Below are 24,490 nucleotides of genomic sequence, written 5' to 3'. Positions count from 1 at the left end.
CAGGCTATATTGTCTCTTGCTAGGCACCACGGGAAAATGCCCGCTTTTATAGGTGTGGTCACAGCATTAGCAACAAGTGTCTTCAATTTGGAGTCGTTGTGTGTAATAAATGACGCCAGGTGTGTTCATTGTGTTCAATTATTGCTGACTGTGGCAAGCATTTTGCATCACATGAACTTTCATTTGAGAATATGTTCTTTTAGCAAGGAAACATGTGTTTAGATTTATGAGAACGGAGGATTGTGTTTTGTGAATTGTGTCTTCATGTGAAATGTGTTTATGATCTTGGAAAATGATGGCTAGATTTAGTAAATGTGTTTAGACAACTGGTCATTTGGTTTAGAGGATTGGCTTTTGTGTTTTAGCATTTGAGAAAAACTAATCTCACACTTTTAATGTTAATGCATTTATACACTAGGTGGCACTGTTGTTATATTTCACATCTAAATGCGGTTAAATCATTACTACTGTGATATTATGGTATACAAATATGTTCTATGTGTCTGTAAATCAAGAAACTACGGTGGCCCTGAGGTGCAAAACACAATGCAAATCACAAAACACATACCTAAATCAAAAAACACAAACGCAAATCAAAAAACACATGCAAATCACAAAACACATGCAAATCACAAAAACATTAACTCGAAACGGAAACACAAGCAGAAAACACAAATGCAAATCACAACACACACACAAGGGGCCTTTAGCTCACTTGGTAGAGCTGCGTTTGTTGTCGCATATGTATGAGGAAGTGTGTAGCTTACAGTTTTTCTCAATTGTTTACACACAAATTCTGGTACTTGAGACACAATGACCACAACAGGTAATTCATGAACCAACCCCCTGAACCAACTCTGCTAAACTACAAGCACAATTCCTGCTTTACACTCAAATTGCAGTTGTAAAACACACTTTTTTCAAAACACTACACACAATTCTCTGCATTTGGCACAATTTTCATGAAGAAAATCTCTTGTTTTCACAAGGAACACACTGTCATTCAAAATTCTAAAGTTAATTTCCCTACTATGCAAACTGACTCATCACATGGGAAAACACCTGTCACACAGGTTTACAATTTGCAATCAGAGCGTTAGCATAAAAGGGTCCTGTTTTGTATGTAGACCACTGTGCAACTTTGTGTTGGTTGGGATGTACACTGTGTACATTGTTTTTGTGGGGAATATATAGGAATACAATATATTTGTTACTGTGTATTTGTGTGTTTTGAGTATAAAAATAATCCATCCATTTCCTACTGCTTCATCCTCCAGCGGAGGGTCGCGGGGTGACATAGGGCGATCAGTGGGGGTCACACCCTGGACAGTTCACCAGTCCATCACAGGGCGTATAAAAACAATATTCTAAAATATTTGACACACTTATGTCTGTAGTGTCTGTAGTAAGTGTAACACTAAACACTAAAAAAGGCCTAAGTCATTATGATCAATGGAGAAGAAGTGTTTTCCATTCATCACAGTGTTTTACATTGATCACATCAGTGTTCAACTGGTTCTTATAAATGTCTATTGATATGATGGTTTGTGTGTCATTTGAAAACAAAATACCATTTTGAGAAGAAATAACATTGTTTTGAATGTAAAGTTTCATTTTACAGGAGAATTGAGGGGTTTTGTCCATTGTATGTGTGTTTTTTGGATTTGTGTGTAGAGTTGTGAGAGCATGAGGCAAGGTTTCAGAAAATGTGTGTAAACAATTGAGAAAAACTGTAAACCTCTTATCCATTTTGGTGGCAGGAATTTTGGTTTTCAGCTTGCATATGTGACAGACATCGTATTGTCATCTTCAGTAGGTCCTTGACCGAAAACAGCCCCATATTCAACAGTGACCCTGAACGGGAAGTACTACAACACATTTTATATGAAAGTTAATAACATTCACCAAGCATACACCTATGGATGTTAAAAACATGGACTGTGCCTCTGTGCAACGACCCTGCTCGATCGTGGGAAAACAACATGTTCCGTTAATGTTTTGTGCTTTTATTTTTCTGTTTTTTGGTTTGCGTATCCATTGTGAGATAATGTTTTTGTGTTGTCTGCTTTTGTGTTTGTCTTTTTTGCTTGAGGCGGGATTCGAACCTCTTCTACATGGGATGGCAGCATTCGTGTTGGTGTTTTGTGCTTTTGTGTTTGCGTTGTGTGATGTGCATATCTGTTTTGAGTTACAGTTTTTCTCAAATGCTAAAACACAAAAGCCAATCCTCTAAACCAAATGACCAGTTGTCTAAACACATTTACTAAATCTAGCCATGATTTTCCAATATCATAAACACATTTCACATAAAGAGACACAATACACAAAACACAATCCTCCGTTCTCATAAATCTAAACACATTTTTCCTTGCTAAAACACATGTTGCAAAAGAACATATTCTCAAATGAAAGTTCATGTGATGCAAAATGCTTGCCACAGTCAGCAATAAATGAACACAATGAACACACCTGGCGTCATTTATTACACACAACTCCAAATTGAAGACACTTGTTGCTAATGCTGTGACCACACCTATAAAAGCACAGTTTGCTGAAGATTCCAAACAAACACAATGGATGAAGGCAGAGTCAGGGGAAGAGGAATTCGAGTGAGAGGAGAGAGAAGAGCTGGCTATGGAAGAAGAGGAGCAGGCCAAAGAGGAAGAGGAGGAGGCCAACAAGGGAGAGGAGAAGGTCCAGGAGGGAGAGCAAGACAACCTCGCACCATCATTACGGACGAGATGCGAGCAACAGTCATTGACCATGGCATGACAATGGCTGAAGCAGGACTAAGAGTCCGTCCAAACCTGAGTAGGTTCACCGTGGCCACCATTATCAGGGCATTCAGACAACACAACAGGTATTGTACTCTATTGCTTTCTTTGTCACAATACCGTTTTACAAGCCTGTGAAAGTAGTCTATTACTGTAGTTTTACATGTAAATCAGTTACTGTATTGTAAAACATGTCAATTGACAACACGTTTCTTTCTTTAGAGTTGAAAGAATGCCACATAGAGGTGGGACAGTTGCCATATTATATATATTATATATTGCATATAATATACTATATTATATACAACACCCAACGTCTCCTCACCTTCCTAGAGGAGCTAAAAGACATCCTCCTGGACCGCCAACAACACCATCCTGGGCTTGCACATCACATTTATGTGATCATATGGGACAATGTGCGCTTCCACAAAACAAACCAAATTAGAGAGTGGTTCACCACTAACAGTAACCACTTTTTAAACGTCTGTCTGCCACCCTACTCCCCTTTCCTGGACACTATAGAGGAGTTCTTCTCATCGTGGAGATGGAAGGTTTATGACAGACAGCCATACACTAGAGAGAACCTCCTAAGGGCAATGGAGCTGGCCTGTGCTGACATCCCAGTGGAGGCCTTGCAAGGATGGATTCGCCATTTCAGGGCGTTTTTCCCGCGGTGCCTAGCAAGAGACAATATAGCCTGTGATGTGGCCCGATGCAGCTCGGCGACATGATCGCACAGTGACTGTGGTGTGTGTGTGTGTGGTGTGAATGAAGAAAATAAAAAACTTCACACCCTGATCATGTTTTCAAGAGTACTGTTGTGTGCAATAGATTCTGTTTTTTGCATTGAGTTGTGTTACAGTAGTGTACTTGCAGAATTTTCTGTACTCTTCATATGAAACTCACAACTCTAAATGCCTAATCCTCTACAGAGATCTAAGAAGATCCGTTACTCTAAAGTTTTTTAAAAATATGCATTGGCAGTTAAGAAACAAAGAACCTTCTCACAAATCGAGCATTGTGTTTTAAATTGTTTTGCTGTAGTGTGTAATGATGTGTATAGTGTTTCCATTTTTGAAAGCTTCGAGCTGCTCTTTTGGTGTGAAAGTTTGAGTTTTGAAGTGAGAAGGTGTGGTTGTGCTTATGTAGCCCTAGAAAAGGGTATTGTGTTTAGAAATTGGGGAACATGGAGGAAAGGTTTGTGAAATGTGTTGTAGCATTTGAGAAAAACTGTAATGTTTTTGTGTTTTGTGATTTGCGTTTATGTTTTTGATTTGCGTTTGTGTTTTGTGATTTGCGTTTGTGTTTTGCACCTCAGGGCCACCGTAAGAAACAGCTGTTACAAACTGCTCACATTAGTGAAATGCACCGGAGCAAGCACACTCTGCAGTTCCCCCGGAAATGCATTCTAGTTTCAAATTATGATGCTACTCTCAGCACAGCTCTTATCATTGGTCCCTGTGGCTCCTCCCCCTCCTGTGTGGCCCCTCCCCTGTGCTCCTCCCCCTCCATCCGCTGTGTGTCAGTCAGAGATCAGCAGCTGACCTGAGGGTGAGTTTGATTCTGCATGTTCTCATAGATTCATTTATTCATAACATGCTAAAAAAAAAAGTTGATATTATACTGATAAATGTATACATTTATAATACATACTGTAATGATTCATGAGCAAGAGAGAGAGAGACAGAGAGGGTCAGACAGAGGGAGAGAGTTAAATGTGATCAGTTAGAGTTAGTTTGATCCTGTATTATGATTATTATGATTATTATGATTATTATATTTATGATTGCTATTATTGTTGTTATTTTTATCATTGCTATTATTGTTATTATGATTATGATGCTGATTCTGTGGTGGTTTAATTCTAAGCCTGTTTCAAAGATGGGCAGCAGAAATAACCAGGTCAGATTTCTGTCTGAGGACCTGAGTGAAAACACTTAGACGTGATGCTCCGATTGGACGAAGAGCGTCCATTTCCTCCTAATGCACACACAGCAGCAGCTAGCATTAGCCTGGGACCCCCACTCTGTGTTCCCCTGGGAACAAAAACCCATTAGACTGAGGTCCCCCCCACACACACAGACACACACACGCACACACACACACACACACACACACACACACACACACACACACACACACACACACACACACACACACACACACACACACACACACACACAGATCAATAGAAGATGACTTCCTCTCTCTCTCACATGATCAATATTTAATCGTCCACAAAGTAAAATCTTTGTTTCACACGTTTCAGTGACAGATTTTTCACTCTAATTTTATATTATTATTTTTTTAGCACATTTACATGTGAATGATTAAAGGGAGAGTTCGGGTTTTTTAAAAGCATGGCTATGTCTTCTTTGGTCTCCTCTTTAGGGGGCGCTACAGCAGATCATCTGACTTCATCTTGCCCTTTACCAGTCATTGTCTCTACATTTAAAGTCCCTACTCTCACCTCCACAATCCTGTCTGTCTGTCTAACTGTCTCCTAACACACTGTCCCCCTCTTTCTCTTCTGTCCTCAGCCTGGACACAGAGGTTCACGCAGTGAAAACATGGATGCCAGCAGAAAGATTTTAACTACTACTTCTACTAAGTCTATGATATCTCTGTCACATGATCACTCTCCCACATCAAAGTCCGTAGAGAAAATTAGTGATTTTAACATCACAGCACACAGGAGTTGTTGATTCATAATGACTTATTTTGCCACTTCAGTGTTTGAAATCCTTTGTTCAGATTGACCTCAGTGACACAACGTGACCACATGAGGCAGCAGTAGACCAGCAGCTCCTGTGTCCCCGCGAGCTAAAATCACTGATTTTCTCTATGGACATTGGTGTCAAATGGTACACGTCACAAACTTCAAATTCTCAAACAACTCCAGTTTAAATGAATAGATAAAAGTTCACAAAGCTTCCTTCTGATTGGCTGACAGACTCTGTGACATCTGTCTGACCTTCTGATTGGCTGACCAGTTTCATCTCCTTCTTTACAGGATGTTGTCGTCTCCGTCCACCACCTCTGTCCCCGCCTCCCTGTCCTCCCTTCCTGCTCCTCCCCTCACAGTGAGCTCAAATCCCCGCCATCTTGCGTTGGAAACCTACTGGAGGGAAGTGGAAAGCATTGAGGAGGAGCGGGAGGGAGAGGAGGAGGAGGAGGAAGATGAGAGGAAGAGCGTGGATGGTGAGTGAAAGCTGCAGCCGAGTGACACCTCCTGTCTGTGTGAGTGACATCTACATGTCTCTGTTCACCTGCAGAGGTGGAGATGGAGGAGGCGTGGTTGACAGGGGCGGGGCTATCGTCCCTGGTGATGGGCTCCTCTGAGGAGGAGCTGCCTGCAGAGGCACTGCTGTCCACACTGACTCGCCAGCAGGTGGCGACAGTGAGGAGGAGGCTGGACAACTACAACGAGACACTGAGGAAGACAAACAAGCAGCCAATCAGAGATGTCCGAGACGTCTTCACTCAGGTGAGTGAGAGAGAGAGAGAGAGACACACACACACAGAGAGAGAGAGTCATGACTCAGCATTTTCTCTCAGTCTGAGGATGACTCAGCAGACAGATGCTCCTCCCCTTCATCTCACCCCTCCGAGTCACCAAGACGATATCACACGTCCACAAAGACAATTCACCGGAACACTCACAGAGGTACCTGTCTGTCTGATCACCTGTCTGTTTATCTATTTGTTTGTTTATTGTTGTTTGATTTTAATTTACATTTAAGCATTTAGCAGACTTTTATCCCAAGACACTTACAAGGAAGAGAGAGGAATATGTGACAGTAAAGAAGTCTTGGAAAGAACAGTGGACTGACAGGGAACAGGGAGAGAGAGCTGAGGTGGATCCAAGTGCAGATGGAGGTAGTGCAGGGGAGGGGCTAAGGTAAGTGCTAAGACAGAAGATGCTCTTGGAAGAGCTGGGTTTTCAAGATCTTCTTGAAGACAGACAGGGACGTCCCCTGTTTTGGTAGAGCTCAGTAGATCATTCAACCAGCATGGAACCACACATGAAAAGAGTGTGGACTGTCTTGTGCGGTTGTTGGCACCGCCAGACCACAATCCTTTGATGAACGGAGTCGTTGAGGGGTAACATAAGCTTTTAGGAGTGGGAGCAGGCCCATGAAGCACTTTGTAGGCTAGCATCAGTCATTTGAGTTTAAGGGTAGCCAGTGGAGCTCAATGAACAGAGGGGTGACATGAAGACCAGGTCGCGTTCTGGACCACCTGTAGTGGTTTCACAGAACAGGTCAGGCCTGTTAGCAGGGTGTTAGCAGGGCATTAGCAGGGTGTGAGCAGGATGTAAGCAGGGTGTTAAGGGCATTAGCAGGGTGTAAGCAGGACGCTGCACAAAACTAGGATAAGGGATTAAGCCAAGATATCTTGGTTATCCTGGCTTAATTTATCCAATGGAAATGGAAAGCAGGATATGTTATGCACAAAACTAGGATAACGGTAACGGTATTGTAATCATTGATTACAATAATTTCACAGAAATCTTATATTTATACACACCATATAAATATAAAAACACACCAAAGAATAACATGATGTTGCTTTATTGAATAAAAAATTTGATTTTTACAAAGTCACGTTATTTACAAATGACATCTTTATTTGTAAAAATCAATATACAAGTTACAAATCTGATTTTTTTTATTTGTGGATCTCAAAACACGCATACAAATCAAGAAATACGTGTGGATCACAATTTGCACACATACAAATATCAGTGGAACAAATTTAACTCCATACATAAGAGGCCAAATATTAAAGCTCACATAGAGTGGTCCTGTTGCACATATATGTTAGTTATGGAGGTCTACTTACATACATTAACTTGTTTTTATGGTCAAAAACCTAGTTGCTGTAAATGAGCTGATAGAAATCTCTCCTTACTGACGCTCTCCTCAGTCACGCTGTTTCAGACTGAAATCTCACAACCAGAAGACAGAGTGTGTTGTGATTGGCCAGCCAGCGTAGAGCCTTCCCAATCGTCTTGTGATTGGCCAATACCCGGACGTGACATAATTAGCACACCAGCTCTCAGAAGCGCTGCTCCCCCCTTTGGAACGGTGGATGCACTGCTACTCATTATCAAAAACTCAAGAACTGCTGTTTACGTAACCAGATGGTTTTTTTTCAGAGATCTCGCTGAGCCCGATATTACAATACATCAAAGCGTTCTCAGCAATGGCTGAACTGTTTGTTTCGAACCTTCAGGGCTTCATAAACAAGGTAATGTCGCAGATACACACAAAAAAAAATGAGGGATGAGATTTAATAAATCCTGGAACTTAGCCTGGTCTGGAGCAGGCTCACGCCACAGGATAAATCCTAGTTTTGTGCAACGGGCCTCTGGACTAGGAGCTGGGTAGCTTGTTTGTTTGTTTGTTTGTTTACAGTTTGTTGTTTGTTTACTGGTTTTGTTTATTGTTTGTTTACAGTTTGTTGTTTGTTTACTATTTGTTTTCAGTTTGTTGTTTGTTTTCAGTTTGTCTGTTTACTGTTTGTTTACTTTTTCTTGTTTGTTAACAGCTTGTTTGTGGTTTACAGTTTGTTGTTTACAATTTGTTTCTTTGTTTACAGTTTGTTGTTTGTTGATTTGCAGTTTGTTTGTTTGTTTACAGTTTGTTTGTTTACAGCTTGATGTTTTTTTGTTGTTTACAGCTCGCCCCTCCCTCCTGTCTTTACGATGTGATGATCAACTCTCTGAACACACAGACTCGCCCACACTTAGCCCCTCCCCTCCTCACACTCACTCACTGCCTGGCAATCTGTCAAGGCAAGCTGATTGGATACTGCGAGACTCTCCATACTCAGAGGGTGTGGCTGAGCACAAAAGGGGCGGGGCTTGTTGGGACTGTCTGCATTTCCAAGGTGATGACAACAGTGATGTGCCGGTAAGTTTGACGCTCTGACTCCCTCTGCTGGTGAGGTTTTCTCTGAGGAGCCACGGTTTCAGTGTGTGTGTGTGTGTGTGTGTGTGTGTGTGTGTGTAGTTCGTACCTGTCTCACCCTCTCAGGGTCTCACCTGCACTGATGACCTGTCGTCATGTGACCTCACTCAGCTTGGCTTCTTCTCTCACATCGAGCTCTCCACCTTCCTGCTCGCTCTCGGCATTCCAACCAAACAGACCCGCCCACCACGCCACAGGAGCAGGGGTGAGCTTCATCTGAGACACAAACACTTCATCCATTCATCCATTCATCCATTCATCCGTAATGTGCCACACGCACTGATTTGAACTTACTGATGGAGGCCACAGTGTTAATCTTATCTATCTTAATTCAAGAGCATATTATATTGATTTGAGAGCATTCTTTATTTATTTCATATTGAGATTTGGGTATATTGTCTCTCAAAACTCTGCTCTCACACTCAAATTTGCTCTGCTAATGCTCAAACTGTATGCTCATGCTCGGTTATATTGCTGCTCACGCAGATTACCTGCACTCAAGCTCGAGCTCTTCTTCTTCTCCCTGGAGGGCGGGAATGGATAAACCTGGTTGAAAGAGTGCCGGCCAGTATGCAACGCTCCTTGAAGTACAGCGAACGCAGCTGTATAGAGGGAGGGATAATCTTTTTTTATTTTATCTACTTTAGATTCATTACTGTAGACGTTTTCTACTCTTTTTTTTGTTAAATTATACTTTTAGAACAAAGAACCAGGAAGATAGGGCCGAATGGGATGGGCGCTGAAAGTTTGAAGTGTTGTCTGAATGGTTTCCAAATTTTCAAAGTACAATTGGGTTTTTAATATAACTAGGATAACGAGAATCTAAGGGGGCACAGACCAGAGCTGTCAGAGATGAGGGTTGACAAGAAGCATCCTCCATTATGCACCATTCAGTTGAGTTATACCAGGCAGCTCAAGATTGGCAGCCCAATAGTAAAATAATAAGTTAGGCAGTGCAAGGCCCCCACCTGATCTGCTTCTTTGGAGAGTTGTCTGAATGTGAAATCAATAAATAATGCTCTCAAATCAATATAATATGCTCTTGATATAAGATGGGGAAATAACCCCCATAAAAGTGACCACACAACGCAACAGTGAAACAAAGCAAACACAAAAGGTATCAGTGACCAGTGTTGGGGTAGTTACTCAAAAAAAGTAATTAGTTACTAGTTACTCGTTACTTCTGCAAATTGTAATGACATTACTTTACTTGTTACTGGATTTGAAAAGTAACTTCACTACTTATTCCTTTCCTTTCCCGTTTCTTAAAGGTACAATGTGTAGTATTTATGGGTTTATATAACCCAAAATCCACTTTTTTATACATATTATGTGCTCCTGCATTGTCTAGTCGCTGTATAATAGTTTTTGTTTCATTTTCGTAGTGTTTCAAAAAGTCATTTAAAATAACATGACCGCGGACCGCGGTTGCATAGCCACTGTAAGCAGCGAGACGCCATGTTTCTACCGGAGCCTGTAAGGACAAACGCGAGAGAACAAAACAAGCGTCTCTTTACTTGTAGTGGAAGTCCCGCCTCCTCTCTCTCTCGTCTGCTACGGCCGCGGTAGCTCGCCCTCTCCCTCTCCTCACGAACCTCATCTGCTGACACGGAGAAAGACGACGAGGACGACATTTGACCGGCTGCGGATACCGTAGCGCTCAGGGAAGGGAGGGGGTGAGCAGGGCAGCAGGTCTTTGTTGTAAATTTCAGCCTCTCCTCTAGATGGCACTATAAACTACTTATTTCCCCTTTAATTTAATATATTATATTTAATATGGACAAACATCACTTAGCCTGCCCACATAGTGTTTATTGTATAATGTATACAAAATGGCATGTAAAACCATATGATCCAACGCAGACTGGTTCATCTCTCTATGCGCAGTTTTATCCCCACATCCATATATGACACATACATAATGGATCCTGGTATTTATTTTCTTCCTTTTTTCCCTGGTAGTTTTTCCTTACCCTGGTCGAAGGTCTAAGGACAGAGGATGTTACCAACCCTGTGAAGTCTCGTGAGACAAACTATGTTTTGTAAACTGTGGGCTATACAAATAAAGATTGATTGATTGATTGATACATAATGATCTTTATGGCAAGGATCGAGTACTATCGCGATGAAATACAGGGGATCAGAGTAGATGTTAGTAAAACGTGTTGACAGATTCTCAAGAGCGCACTATTCATTGTTTTCACTCCGTGGTCTCAATCTTTGTGTAGAAGACGCTTTAACGCTGTAATTAAGGGAATAACAGATGCATCAGATGAGATGATCTCTTTAGTTAACTACTCAAAGCGAGAGAGGAGAGAGTTCTGTCGCGGGGAGTTCATAATCTGTGCTGTTTCCAGCCAAGTTTCGATTTTGCGCAGAAACTTTCCAGCATTTAATAGGTGATGTTCCATCGTGTACTCACATCTTGTTGGAATCGTTTTATTGGTGTTCCAAACTGATCTTGGACAGACTCTAAGCAGGTATAGACAGGCACCTGCTGGCCGCAGCTTTTGCATCCATCATCACAACACCGTTTCAGTGGTTACCGGGGGAAACAGGAGGAAAAAATAGGGCATCTTTAGGACGTCTTGCCTAAAAGCACTGAAACACAGGCAAACACAGCATGGGTAACGCAGAAAAGCGCGTTACTTTAGTCAAGTAAAGTAGTGTAGTTACCGATATTTTTAGTGTAATGCATTACTTTACTTCCTGACCCAAAAAAGTAATTTCGTTATTGTAATCCGTTATTTTGTTACTCCCCAACACTGTCAGTGACACAAATCGACCACACGAGGCAACGGTGACACAAAGAAAACACACAAGGCATCAGTGATATCGTAGACTTAATCTGACAGAGATTTTATTAACCAAGTCTTTTGTTTTGTGGATTATAATCTGTTTATCTTCGAGTCTGTACTGACAGACATGTTTTCACTCTCAGCAGCAGGGGGCGCTTACAGCACAGTCAGCTCTGACTTTGTGTCAGTACCTCCCAGAACCACTCTTTAACAACGTTGAAGTGTCCCTTTAATTTGACAGTATGTCTTTCTCTCAGACACTGGTGTGTTTGGACTTCCTCTGAAGTTACTTTTACAGAACGACAGGAAGAAGTTTCCTGGAGTCAAAGTCCCAGTCGTCTTTCAGAGGGTGAGTCTGTCCCTCACCTGTTCATTTAAACTCTTTACCTCTTTAAATCGATACAATATACTATTTGTCCTCAGGCTCCCCCTAAAGTTAGAAAAAGGTACTGTCTGTTGTAAACAAATGCCGTTGTAACGTGTGCGTTTGTTCCCGGTGAAGTCTGACCTGCAAACATCAAGTGTAAAGACGTCTTTAACCTACTGACAACTAATGTACGACAGTGATAGTGTCAGTGTAGGTGATGCAGACCCTCTCAGGCTCAGACCAGGTCACAATAACAATAATAATAATTGTAATAATAACAAAATAATAACAATAATAATAATAATTATAATAACATTATTTGAAGGTTAAAATACAACATTGTATCTCTGACTCAGCATAAATTAAGTCTCCACATGTTTCAGTTTCTTCTATTATTCCTGGGTCAATGGTCAGGGTGTGGAGACGGATGAACATGCTCAGTGTGTGTGTGTGTGTGTGTGTGTGTGTGTGTGTGTGTGGGTGTGTGTGTGTGTGTGTGTGTGTGTGTGTGCATGCGTGCGCGTAGTTGTTGTCTATCTTAGAACACACTGGTCTACAGACTGAGGGGATTCTGAGAGTTTCAGGATCAGCAGCAAGATTAAAGGTAACACATAGGAACTCATCTGTGTGTGTCTGTCTATCTGACCTGTGTATGTTTTTCTCTCTGTCTCACCTGTGCGTGTGTGTCTCGGTTTGTCTCACCTGTGTGTGTGTGTGTCTGTTTGTCTCACCTGTGTGTGTGTGTGTGTCTGTTTGTCTCACCTGTGTGTGTGTGTGTGTCTCACCTGTGTGTGTGTTTGTCTGTTTGTCTCATCTGTGTGTGTGTGTGTCTCTCTCTGTCTCACCTGTGTGTGTGTGTGTGTCTGTTTGTCTCACCTGTGTGTGTGTGTGTCTCACCTGTGTGTGTGTGTCTGTTTGTCTCACCTGTGTGTGTGTTTGTCTTTCTGTCTCACCTGTGTGTGTGTGTGTGTGTGTGTGTGTGTCTCTCTCTGTCGCACCTGTGTGTGTGTGTGTGTGTGTGTGTCTGTCTCTCTGTCTCACCTGTGTGTGTGTGTGTCTGTGTCTGTGTGTGTGTGTGTGTGTGTGTCTGTCTGTTTGTCTCACCTATGTGTGTGTGTGTGTGTCTGTTTGTCTCACCTGTGTGTGTGTGTCTCTCTGTCTCACCTGTGTGTGTGTCTCTGTTTGTCTCACCTGTGTGTGTGTGTGTGTGTGTGTGTGTCTGTTTGTCTCACCTGTGTGTGTGTGTGTGTCTGTCTGTCTGTCTGTCTCACCTATGTGTGTGTGTGTCTCTGTTTGTCTCACCTATATGTGTGTGTGTGTGTGTGTGTGTGTGTGTGTGTGTGTCTCTGTTTGTCTCACCTATATGTGTGTGTGTGTGTGTCTGTTTGTCTCACATGTGTGTGTGTCTCTCTGTCTCACCTGTGTGTGTGTGTGTGTGTGTCTGTCTCTCTGTCTCACCTGTGTGTGTGTGTGTGTGTGTGTGTCTCTCTGTTTGTCTCACCTGTGTGTGTGTGTCTCTCTCTCTCTGTCTCACCTGTGTGTGTGTGTGTGTGTCTGTCTCTCTGTCTCACCTGTGTGTGTGTGTGTGTCTGTTTGTGTCACCTGTGTGTGTGTGTGTGTGTCTGTTTGTGTCACCTGTGTGTGTGAGTGTGTGTGTCTCTGTTAGTCTCACCTGTGTGTGTGTGTGTGTCTCTGTTTGTCTCACCTGTGTGTGTGTGTGTGTGTGTGTGCCTCTCTCTCTCTCACCTGTGTGTGTGTGTGTGTGTGTCTCTGTTTGTCTCACCTGTGTGTGTGTGTCTCTCTCTCTCTGTCTCACCTGTGTGTGTGTGTGTGTGTCTGTCTCTCTGTCTCACCTGTGTGTGTGTGTGTGTCTGTTTGTGTCACCTGTGTGTGTGTGTGTGTGTCTGTTTGTGTCACCTGTGTGTGTGAGTGTGTGTGTCTCTGTTAGTCTCACCTGTGTGTGTGTGTGTGTCTCTGTTTGTCTCACCTGTGTGTGTGTGTGTGTGTGTGTGCCTCTCTCTCTCTCACCTGTGTGTGTGTGTGTGTGTGTCTCTGTTTGTCTCACCTGTGTGTGTGTGTGTGTGTTTGTGTGTGTGTGTGTGTGTGTGTGTGTGTGTTCTTGTACTTGCGGCATACTGAGGACCAGTGAGGGTTTTTAACCAACAAAGTTAGGTCATTTTTACGAAGTGTGGACATTTTGGCCGGTCCTCACTTTGTTTTCATTGAAATCACTTCCTAAGGTTGCTATAACATGCTATACTCAATTTGTCAAAAAAAAATAAAAAATCTAATTTTGGACGACATAGTATAGTATGACGTTTTTGTCAAATTTAGGACCAAAAATGTTGGGTCAAATTTTTTTTTTCAAATTTTGAACGACATACTATCGTATGATGGTTTTGTCAAATTTTGGACCAGGAAAAAACAAAAAAAATCAAAAAAAAATGTCCAGCCCTTTCTGCTCTGGGGCTCCACCTGCAGACATTTTATGGTCCTGCAACCAGTAGTTCTTTGTAGATGTCATTCATGAAGTAGATATTTGTAATTGTGTTGATTTATAAAGTGGAAATGCTGGTCCTCAGTATGCAGCAAGTACAAGAATGTGTGTGTGTGTGTGTGTGTGTGTGTCTCTGTCTCACCTGTGTGTCTGCAGTACCTGCGCAGAGAGATAGACAGGTGTGGAGCAGCAATGGACTGGTCAGCAGTGAGACAGGTGGAAGCTGCAGGTCTGCTGAAGCTTTTCATCAGAGAACTGCCCACACCTTTACTGACACACACACACCTGAGCAACTACAGAGCAGTGCTGAGTAAGACACACACGCACACAATGATGCACACGCACACACACACACGCAAACACACGCATACACACACGCACACACAGTGATTGACAGCTAATAGGAGCCTGATGACTGAACTCTGTCTGTCCGTCCCCTCCTCCTCAGGAGTGTCATCTGTCCTTCATCAGGTTCAGACTCTTCATCTTCTCACTTTGTTACTTCCTGAAGAAAACAGAGACACACTGCAAGTAAACAGTGCACACACAGACACATGCACACACTCACACAGAGACACACACCTGTTTCCATGGGAACAGATTAACTCCCATCCATTTCCATGCTTACAGGCCCTGCTGGTCTTCCTGCGTAAGGTGGTCTCTTATCAGGACCAGAACCGCATGTCTCTGTGGAACGTTTCCATGGTGATGGCACCAAACCTGTTCACCTGTCGTCACAGCAACAACAAGCACTCTGTTGCTAAACAACAGGAGGAGCTGGAGGAGGCGGTGGGCGGGGCTCACCTGGTTCAGCTGATGATAACACACCAGGACCTGCTGTGGACCGTGAGTCTCAGGACACAGGTCTCTGTGTGACGGCGCTGTCTCACCTGTCTGTGACATCACTTCCTGTCCTCTGTGCTAGGTCCCCAAGTTCCTGCTGTCTCAGGTGAGACAGATGAACCAAGTGTCCAATCAGAAACACTTTGGACTGATGAGAGCCAAGAGACTACTTCTGAGGAAGAAGAATGACAAGAACCACAGAGACCAGGTGAGGCAGAGTCCAGGTGAGACACACCCATGTATAAAAGCATGCAGTGACAGAGGTCCGCTGAGTCACACAGACAGGTCATTAACAGAGGACAGCCAGAGGACAGATGGGTAATTAGCAGAGGACAGACAGGTATTTTACAGAGGACAGACGAGTCATTAGCAGAGGACAGACAGAGGACAGACGGGTCATTAACAGAGGACAGACAGAGGACAGACGAGTCATTAACAGAGGACAGACAGAGGACAGACGGGTCATTAACAGAGGACAGACGGGTCATTAACAGAGGACAGACGGGTCATTAACAGAGGACAGACGGGTCATTAACAGAGGACAGACAGAGGACAGACGGGTCATTACAGTTTTTCTCAAATGCTAAAACACATTTCACAAACGTCTCCTCCATGTTCCCCAATGTCTAAACACAATACCCTTTTCTAGGGCTACATAAGCACAACCACACCTTCTCACTTCAAAACTCAAACTTTCACACCAAAAGAGCAGCTCGAAGCTTTCAAAAATGTAAGCACTATACACATCATTACACACTACAGCAAAACAATTTCAAAACACAATGCTCAATTTGTGAGAAGGTTCTTTGTTTCATAACTGCCAATGCATATTTTTTAAAAACTTTAGAGTAACGGATCTTCTTAGATCTCTGCAGAGGATTAGGCCGCAGAGAGTTGTGAGTTTCATATGAAGAGTACAGAAAATTCTGCAAGTACACTACTGTAACACAACTCAATGCAAAAAACAGAATCTATTGCACACAACAGTACTCTTGAAAACATGATCAGGGTGTGACGTTTTCTTCATTCACACCACACACACACACACCACAGTCACTGTGCGGCATCATGTCGCCAAGCTGCATCGGGCCACATCACCTCATCCACATCGCAGGCTATATTGTCTCTTGCTGGGCACCGCGGGAAAAACGTCCGCTTTTATAGGTGTGGTCACAGCATTAGCAACAAGTGTCTTCAATTTGTTGTCGTTGTGTGAAATAAATGACGCCAGGTGTGTTCATTGTGTTCAATTATTGCTGACTGTGGCAAGCATTTTGCATCACATGAACTTTCATTTGAGAATATGTTCTTTTAGCAAGGAAACATATGTTTAGATTTATGAGAACGGAGGATTGTGTTTTGTGAATTGTGTCTTCATGTGAAATGTGTTTATGATCTTGGAAAATGATGGCTAGATTTAGTAAATGTGTTTAGACAACTGGTCATTTGGTTTAGAGGATTGGCTTTTGTGTTTTAGCATTTGAGAAAAACTGTAACAGAGGTACAGACCATTTACTGTGTGTTTGTGTGTGTGTATGTAGATCAAGGAGTTGTGTGAAGGTGTGATCAGGGTTAACGCCCCCTTACACACCAAGGTTTCCATGGCGATACAACTTGATGAACAAACAAGAGCAAAAGACGTCACTGCGCGCTTTGAGTGTGAGAACAGGTGACACACACACACGTACACGCAAACTTTTATTTAACGTTAAAAGATGATTTTCTGACCCCCCCCCCCCTCTCTCTCTCAACCATCAGTCCTGTTCAGTGTCTGTATGAAGTCGGAGGAAACATCTGTGAGTCTATGACATCATCACACACACAACTAATTACATCAATTCAGTTCAATTCAATTTGATTTGTATAGCGCCAAATCATAACATACATCATCTCAAGGCTCTGTACATGGACAACATCAGAGAAACCCAACAATTCACACAATGAGCAAACACTAAGCATCAGTGGAGAGAAAAAACTCCCTTTTAACAGAAGAAGAAATCTGTGACAGAACCAGACTCAAAGATGTGCAGCCATCTGCCTCGACCGGTTGGGGTGAAAGGAAAAATGGGGGACAGAGGAGAGGAGGGGGAGAGAGAGGGAGATGAGGTAGAGACAGAAGAAAGAGACCATGAGCAGATATTACAATTGTTTCATGTTATAAATGTATACAGGACAGTTAGAGTCAGTCATGACATGTTTATAGAACTACAGTCATTTATATAATCAGCAGCAGAGATTGTTGATAAAAAATAATAATACTGATACTGACTTTTAATTATAGCATCATAATAACGGTGATTATATGTATGATAATAATAACCTAAAAACTGGATCTGGATCCTGCAACCTGCAAGATGAGGACACAGAGAGAGAGAGAGGAAAGGAAGGAAAGGCAAACTAGGAGAGAAAGAAGAAAGTTAATGACATATAATGAAGTCATATTCATAAAGTGTGAGAGTGAGTGTGTGTGCACCACAGGAATTCACCCAGCAGTCTCGGTCTATAGCAGCATAACTAAGAGATGGTCCAGGTTTCCCTGAGCCAGCTCTAACTATAAGCTTTATCAAAAAGGAAAGTTTCAAGTCTACCTTTTAATACAGAGAGTGTCCACCTCCTGAACTGTCAGTGAGAGCTGGTTCCACAGGAGAGGAGCCTGATAACTGAAGGCTCTGCCTCCCATTCTGCTCTTACACACTCTGGGAACCACAAGTAAGCCTGAGTTTTGGGACTGAAGTGATCTGTTAGGGTGATAAGGTATTTTTTAACAGACTTGTTGGAACATCCTGATAATAAGGAGTAACAATAATCCAGTCTAGATGTAACAAAGGCATGAACTAGTTTTTCAGCGTCCTTTAAGGACAGAATGTTTCTAATTCATAATGTTCTTGGCTGTTCTGGTAATGAGTTTTATGTGTGAATCAATGACATGTCCTGGTCTAAAATAACTCCAAGGTTTCTCACAGTGGAACTGGAAGCCATGGTGATGACATCTAAAGTGACATGTGGTCAGAGAGTTTTTCTCTCTGTGTCATAAAGCTGAGTGTAATCTGCATAACAATGAAAGTGTATGTTGTGCTTTTTATCAGATAAGTATGATTCAAACCAGCAGAGGGCAGTACCTGTGATCCCAAGAGTCTGCTCCAGTCTCTGCAGTAGAATATATCATGATCAATGGTGTCAAATGCAGCACTAAGATCTAACAGGACAAGTAAAGACACTAGACCATTATCTGAGGCCAAGAGAAGGTCTTTACTAACTTTAACTTGTGCTGTTTCTGTGCTATCATTTAATCTAAAACCTGACTGAAAATCTTCAAATTTAAAAGTTTGTAGCATTTATCCAGTTTATCAGGATAGATTAATTTGATTTATTATAGATCTGTCAATTAAATGATACACATTTTTAAACAGTTTAGTGGGGATGGGATCTAACTGACAGGTTGATGGTTTGGATGATGATATTAATGTTAGTTCAGGGAGATCTATAGCGGAGAAACTGTCTTACTGTACACCTGGTGTTTCTACAGCTCATCACACACACACACACACACAACTGATGACATCACACACACAACTATTCATTCGTGTAAACCTGTCTCTCTGCTCCCTCAGGTGAGCGTCGTCTTCATCCAGACTGTGTCTTGTTGGACGTCCACAGAGTCAATCCCCACTGTGATTGGCTGATCAAACCCTGACAGCTTACTCTCACCACCTACTGTACATCTCAACCTAGATCCTGTCTCACATCGTGCCTTACCTCCTGTCTCACCATACGACTGTGACTTCACAGCAGTGATGTCATGATGTCCTGTCAGATGATGCAAACAACACAGTTTTCTTTCTACTTCCTGTTTGTTTATTGATGTAAAAATGGGTTCATATTAAAAACAAACATCTTCTTGTCTTCTTTCGTCTCCTTCATACAGGAAATGTTTATTTGAGTGTTGCCATGGAAATGTCTGCGCTCATTAAACTGAGCAGTTCATCAAGACGTCAACATGACGTCAACACGAGCTCATTAGAAATGAATCAAGAGGAGCTGCTGATGTGATTCAGGTGTCAGGGGCGGGGCTAGTGCTGTCCAAGTGTCAGGGGGCGGGGCTTATATCCAGCTGTTGCTCCTCTGCTGCCATAGCAGCGGCCTGTAATGTCTCTGTGTCGCTCTGCAGAGAATTCATCTGTTTCCTCTCACTGTGCATGTTGTTCTCATGGCGCTTCAGGTCTGATGCCTGCAAGTACAAGTACACAAGTTACAGTACAAGTACAACTTTTACAAGAAAATACACAATAAATTAGACAAAGTATACAGGCAACATGTCAGCAGCAGTTTCTGTTTCATTTGTTTTGAGTTTGTTGCAGTGACACTTTTTCTACATATTTTCAAACAAATACTGCAGTATTTATAGTAGTAGTACTGCATTGTTTACAGAAGTAATATTATGCAGTATTCACAGTAGTAGTACTGCATTGTTTACAGTAGTTATATTTTGCAGAATTGACCGTAGTACTGCAATGTTTACAGTTGTAGTACTGCATTATTGACAGTAGTAGTACTGCATTGTTTACCATAGTAATAGTACTGCATTGTTTACGGTAGTAATAGTACTGCAGTACTTAGAGTAGTGGTCGTAGTACTGCATTATTGACAGTAGTAGTAGGAGTACTGCAGTATTTACAGTAGTAGAATTGCAGTATTAGTACCTTGGCAAAAGCCTTGGAACAGGAAGGACATACGAACGGTTTCTCTCCTCTGTGTCTCCTCTCATGGTCCTTCAGGTGAGACTTGTGTTTAAAAGCCTGAGAGAGAGACAGGAACAGACAGACAGACAGACAGACAGACAGTCAGTGAGACAGACATGTACAGTCAGACAGACAGGCAGGCAGGTACAAACAGGTACCTTCTCACACATCTGACAGGCGAACGGCCTCTCGTTGCTGTGAACTCGTTCATGTTTTTTCAGATCTGGAGCTCGAATAAAAGATTTGCCACAAACTTCACACCTATATGGTTTAAAACCAGTGTGTATCTTCAGGTGTTCTGCAAACACATAGAGAGAGCGATATTAACACCATGACTGTGGTTGTTATTGAAGTATAACTCAGTGTGTTTACAGTCACAAGAGAACTTTAACTTAACTTTATTAAACTCAAACATCATGACATTTTCTTTTCTGTGTGTGTGTGTGTACCTTTCAGGTGAGCGTGCGTAGTAAAAGCTTTGGTGCAGATTTCACAGGCAAACGGTCGCTCTGCTGAATGAAGCTTCTCATGTTTCCTGCAGAGAGAGAAACAGTGAACAGGTGTTTGAGGATGATTATGAAGATGATGATGAAGGTGATAAAGACGAAGCGTACCTGAGTCTGCTCTCATCCAGGAAGTTCTTCCCACACACCTGACAGGACAGCTGTTCCCTGTGTCCATACAGCAGATACTCAAACTTCATGTCTGTTGTTGCTGTGGACCAACCAGGAGGCTGTTCGTCCTTCACGTCGCCCATACTGTCTGCAAACGCCAGTGTCTGAGAGCTGTGATGCTCCGTCCCCAACTCTTTAGGCCCTGCGTCCATCTCTGACACCACATCCTGGTCATAGCAGCTCACCTAATGACATCATAGCGTAGTTAATCGTGGGTCACTTCATGCATTCTTCTGTGTATGTGCGTGTGTGTGTGTTCTCGTATAGGTATCTTTGTGAGTGCCACAAAACTTGTATACATAAGGAAGTGAGGACATTCTGGCACCTGACCTGGTTTTAGGTTTCGGGTTAGGGTAAATTTTAGGGTTAGGTCTCACTATGAATGCTATACAAAAAATTGGGTGTGAGACTGTGTGTGTACCTTGTGGACGTCTTCATTGGTCAGTTCTTTCAAAATTGCTTCCTGAACTCTCAGCGCAGCACTGGGAGATTTATCTAGTTCCTGATTGGCAGATGCTTCCACAAGGTCATCAGTAGTGGGCGTGTCATCTCCGAGCACCTGAACACAAACACAGTGGTGATGGTGACCAGAGTTGTGGTGATCAGAGTGAAGAGGCCTGAGCAGCTCAGTGTTACCTCAGACTCTGTGGCGAGCTGAGCTTCAGGCGGCAGCGCCATCTTTACGATGTCGTAGGGAAACTTGTCTTTGTCTTCTGAGGACACGTCTCGTTTCTGAGGACACACAAACACATCACAGCTTCAGTCTGTGTGTGTGTGTGTGTGTGTGATGTGAGGCGGTGTGGGTGTGTGTGTTACCTGGGAGCAGAGTTTGTCCAGGAATCGTATTCCAAGGATCTGACCTGATGACATCATCAGGTTAACGTCTCTCTTCTTCACAGAGATCTTTGCCGTGTACATGTAGTTCAACACTTCTTCAAAGATGTCGGAGCGAATGAAGTCGATCTCAATGACCGATGAGTTATCCACCTGAACACACACACAGGTAGGTAAGCGTGTGTGTGTGTGTGTGTGTGTGTTTACCTGTGTTAATGTGTGTGTGTGTGTGTCACCTCATGTTTCTTAAACAACTTTTTGAAGTAGTTGGAGCAGGCGGCGAGGACGCAGCGGTGAGCGCGGAACTTCACGTCCTCGACGACCACAGCGATGTCACAGTGTTCGCCCTCCAGACGCTGCTCGTTCAGAAGCTTCAGGAAGATGCTTTTATGTTCATCGTCGACGTACTTCACTGTCTCTGCCATCTGCACACACACACACACACACAGTTTTGTTTCATGTAAAGGCAAAATAATCAACACAAACACAACCTCAGAGAACAGCACTCATCATGACTCATCATTACTTCATAATCATGACTCATTAATTCATGACCATGATTCTTCATTACTTCGTAATCATAACTCATTACTTCATGATCACGACTAATCATTACATCATCATAATCATGTGTCATCATTTAATCATCACAACCATGACTCAAAAATTGCGAGTTTGTTGTTCATGTAAACATGACTCATTACTACTTCATCATAATCAAGACTCATTATTACTTCATAACCATGGCTCATCATGAACATTTGCTAGGTCGTCACTCATGTAAACATGACTCGGTCAAAGGTGTAAAGAGATTTTAATGACAGTGTAACTGTTAAAATAAAGAAATCATGACTCGTAATGACATCATCAGTCCCGCCCACCTGAGCAGGTGTTCTTCTCTGACAGTGAACTCACATCAACAGTTCATGTCTGCTTCGCAGCGGACACGAGCACCCTGCGCGTACACGCCTCACACGGCCACTGACTGAAAGGAGGAGTCATTCACCAGCTGTTAGCACCAAAGCTAACGAGTTATGTCTTTATTCACCGGAACTGAACCCGTGTTATCTGCGGACGCTCTGAACCAACCGGGACCCGATCCAGAGCACAGCCCATGAAATCTGGTCTGAAGCGGGCCACGTGAGCCGCGTTAGACCGCATTCAGGAGCGGTAGCAGCTACAGCTAGCATGGGGAGCTAACGTAAAACGTATAAGTTTTAAGACAAACGGCGGTCCCGCGGACGGAAGTGTCCGTTTACCGGCATGTACCACGGTCGCCGGTGTTTACTGGCAGGTGACCGCGCTGTTGTCACGTGTTGAACGCGTACGGTGAGACTTTCCGCTCATACTCGCGGCTGTTGTTGTTGTTATTAAATGGCGGACAGTTCGGCCCGCGCTGCGCCACCAGCCACTCGCTCTCAAAATGGCGTTTGTACGGTGACATCGTTGGTACTATCGCCACTGACACGCGTCAGCGCCTACGCTACTGACCCGCATCACTGCCGCCCGGACTGGGAGCGGGTCGCGAGCTCCGGCGTCCCCGGCACCGACACACAAGCACGCGGGCGGCGACACGATTCACACGGACGAGACGGGGCTCGAGCAGCCATGAACGGCTCGCGAACGCGCAGGCATCCCCGCGGAAACGGCGCCGGAGCGGGGGGCAGAAGCGGAGCGCGGGACCCGGGTGAACGAGCTCTTACCGTCACTGAGGTGTCCCGCCGGGTTTGTCCGCGCGCTGAGAGCGGGAAACACTTTGACCTGTTGTTATTGTTGATGATGAGGACGAGCACTGTGCGGAAGGCACGCACACACTGCAAGAGCACGCAGGCAGCGCGCGAGGCATCACTTAGCGAGACTGCGCATGCGCGGCCCCGTTGACAAGGCCCCAGTACTCACGGTCACCTGTAGCTCATGATCACATTAAAGTTAATGTACATGAATGAATCCATGATGTATGAGTTTACTGTTGAGGCATTTATTTCAAAACAGAAAAATGAACATGACTCACTCGGTTATACTCGGCCCCGCCCACTCACCCTCTCACAACTGTAGTTGTTGTGTTGATGTTGAATAGAAGGAGAGAAAAACAGAGATAGTAGTAAAATCAGTTTTTTTATTATTATTATTTACACCTGATTTTAACCACGAAATATTTATGTCATAAAATCTCAGTACGTCACATGAGCACGTCTTTATCTCTCTGTTAGACAGACTTTTCTTTGTGTAAACCTCAATCTCCCACACCAAAGTCCAGAGAAAATCAGTGATTTTAACATCACAGCACATCGGGGTTGTTGATCCACTGCTGCCTCCATCTCCAAGTTCAAATGTCTTATTTTGTTACTTCTGTGTTCGAAATCCTTTGTTCAGGTTGACCTCAGTGACACAAAGTCACCACACGAGGCAGCAGTAGACCAGCAGCTCCTGTGTCCCCGCAAGCTATAATCACTGATTTTCTCTATGAGGTTTGGTGTGAGAGTGAGTGGTTTACAATGTCTAACTACAAAGTCTGAGATATTGATGACTTTTGTCTGATCAATAAACAATCAATAGTCAAATTGACTATGAAACATTCAGACACTTCGTGTTTTACGAAGAAATTAGGTGTTTACTGACTGTACGTCAGATTCATCATTTATTATAAAAACTTTAATAAAACTGCTAAACGAGACAACTTTTAAGAAACCTACACACTTAACATATGGAAGCTATAATTACAAATCCAGAGTCAAGAGCTAATAATGATAATAATAATATTAACAATAATAATAATAATGAGAACAACAACAATAATATTAATGTACCCCAAGTTCAAAAACATGAAAAAATATATATATTTTTGTCTGAGCTATTTTTCTAAATTCCAGCCCTTCCAACGACAGTCAATGTTGCTATGGCAACAGCAGGTAGACCACACCATGTCTTCAGAACTACACTACCCACAATCCCCTGTGTCAGGCAGAGGTACAGAAATGTGTTAAAACCA

At 43.0% G+C, this 24,490-nt stretch overlaps 2 protein-coding genes across 2 annotated transcripts; one reads left to right on the top strand and one right to left on the bottom strand.

Moving 5' to 3' along the window:
• Positions 1-5,788: 5,788 nt before the first annotated feature.
• arhgap28 (Rho GTPase activating protein 28) lies at positions 5,789-18,948 on the top strand (the record flags this gene model as incomplete). The annotated part of the gene is made up of 13 exons (XM_083901821.1): positions 5,789-5,975; positions 6,050-6,265; positions 8,514-8,692; positions 8,816-8,954; positions 11,805-11,896; positions 12,441-12,518; positions 14,568-14,721; positions 14,860-14,942; positions 15,042-15,257; positions 15,337-15,462; positions 16,796-16,923; positions 17,013-17,050; positions 18,866-18,948. The coding sequence occupies 13 exons, from the start codon at positions 5,789-5,791 to the stop codon at positions 18,946-18,948; spliced, it is 1,719 nt and encodes a 572-aa protein (XP_083757947.1).
• A 175-nt stretch (positions 18,949-19,123) lies between these two features.
• On the bottom strand, positions 19,124-23,323 carry zbtb14 (zinc finger and BTB domain containing 14). Its single transcript, XM_083902063.1, has 10 exons — positions 23,205-23,323; positions 21,738-21,926; positions 21,484-21,654; positions 21,304-21,399; positions 21,089-21,226; positions 20,608-20,852; positions 20,443-20,528; positions 20,152-20,291; positions 19,955-20,050; positions 19,124-19,482 (listed from the first exon to the last, which is right to left on the bottom strand). Exons 2-10 carry the CDS (start codon positions 21,924-21,926, stop codon positions 19,342-19,344), a joined length of 1,302 nt encoding a protein of 433 aa, XP_083758189.1. The 5' UTR covers positions 23,205-23,323; the 3' UTR covers positions 19,124-19,341.
• Positions 23,324-24,490: the final 1,167 nt, after the last annotated feature.

This window comes from Microchirus variegatus (assembly GCF_963457635.1).
Source record: "Microchirus variegatus genome assembly, chromosome: 15".
NCBI classification, from domain to species: Eukaryota; Metazoa; Chordata; class Actinopteri; order Pleuronectiformes; family Soleidae; genus Microchirus; species Microchirus variegatus.
This window is presented reverse-complemented; position numbering and strand designations above follow the sequence as displayed.

Bases quoted from the DNA above. Each gene is read 5' to 3' on its own strand.
- zbtb14 (XM_083902063.1), bottom strand. From the start codon at position 21,926: ATGGCAGAGACAGTGAAGTACGTCGACGATGAACATAAAAGCATCTTC. The intron at 20,292-20,442 runs GTACACACACAC...ATGTGTTTGCAG, and splicing joins TACGCACGCTCACCTGAAAG to AACACCTGAAGATACACACT. The intron at 19,483-19,954 runs GTACTAATACTG...TTGTACTTGCAG, and splicing joins GTTCCAAGGCTTTTGCCAAG to GCATCAGACCTGAAGCGCCA.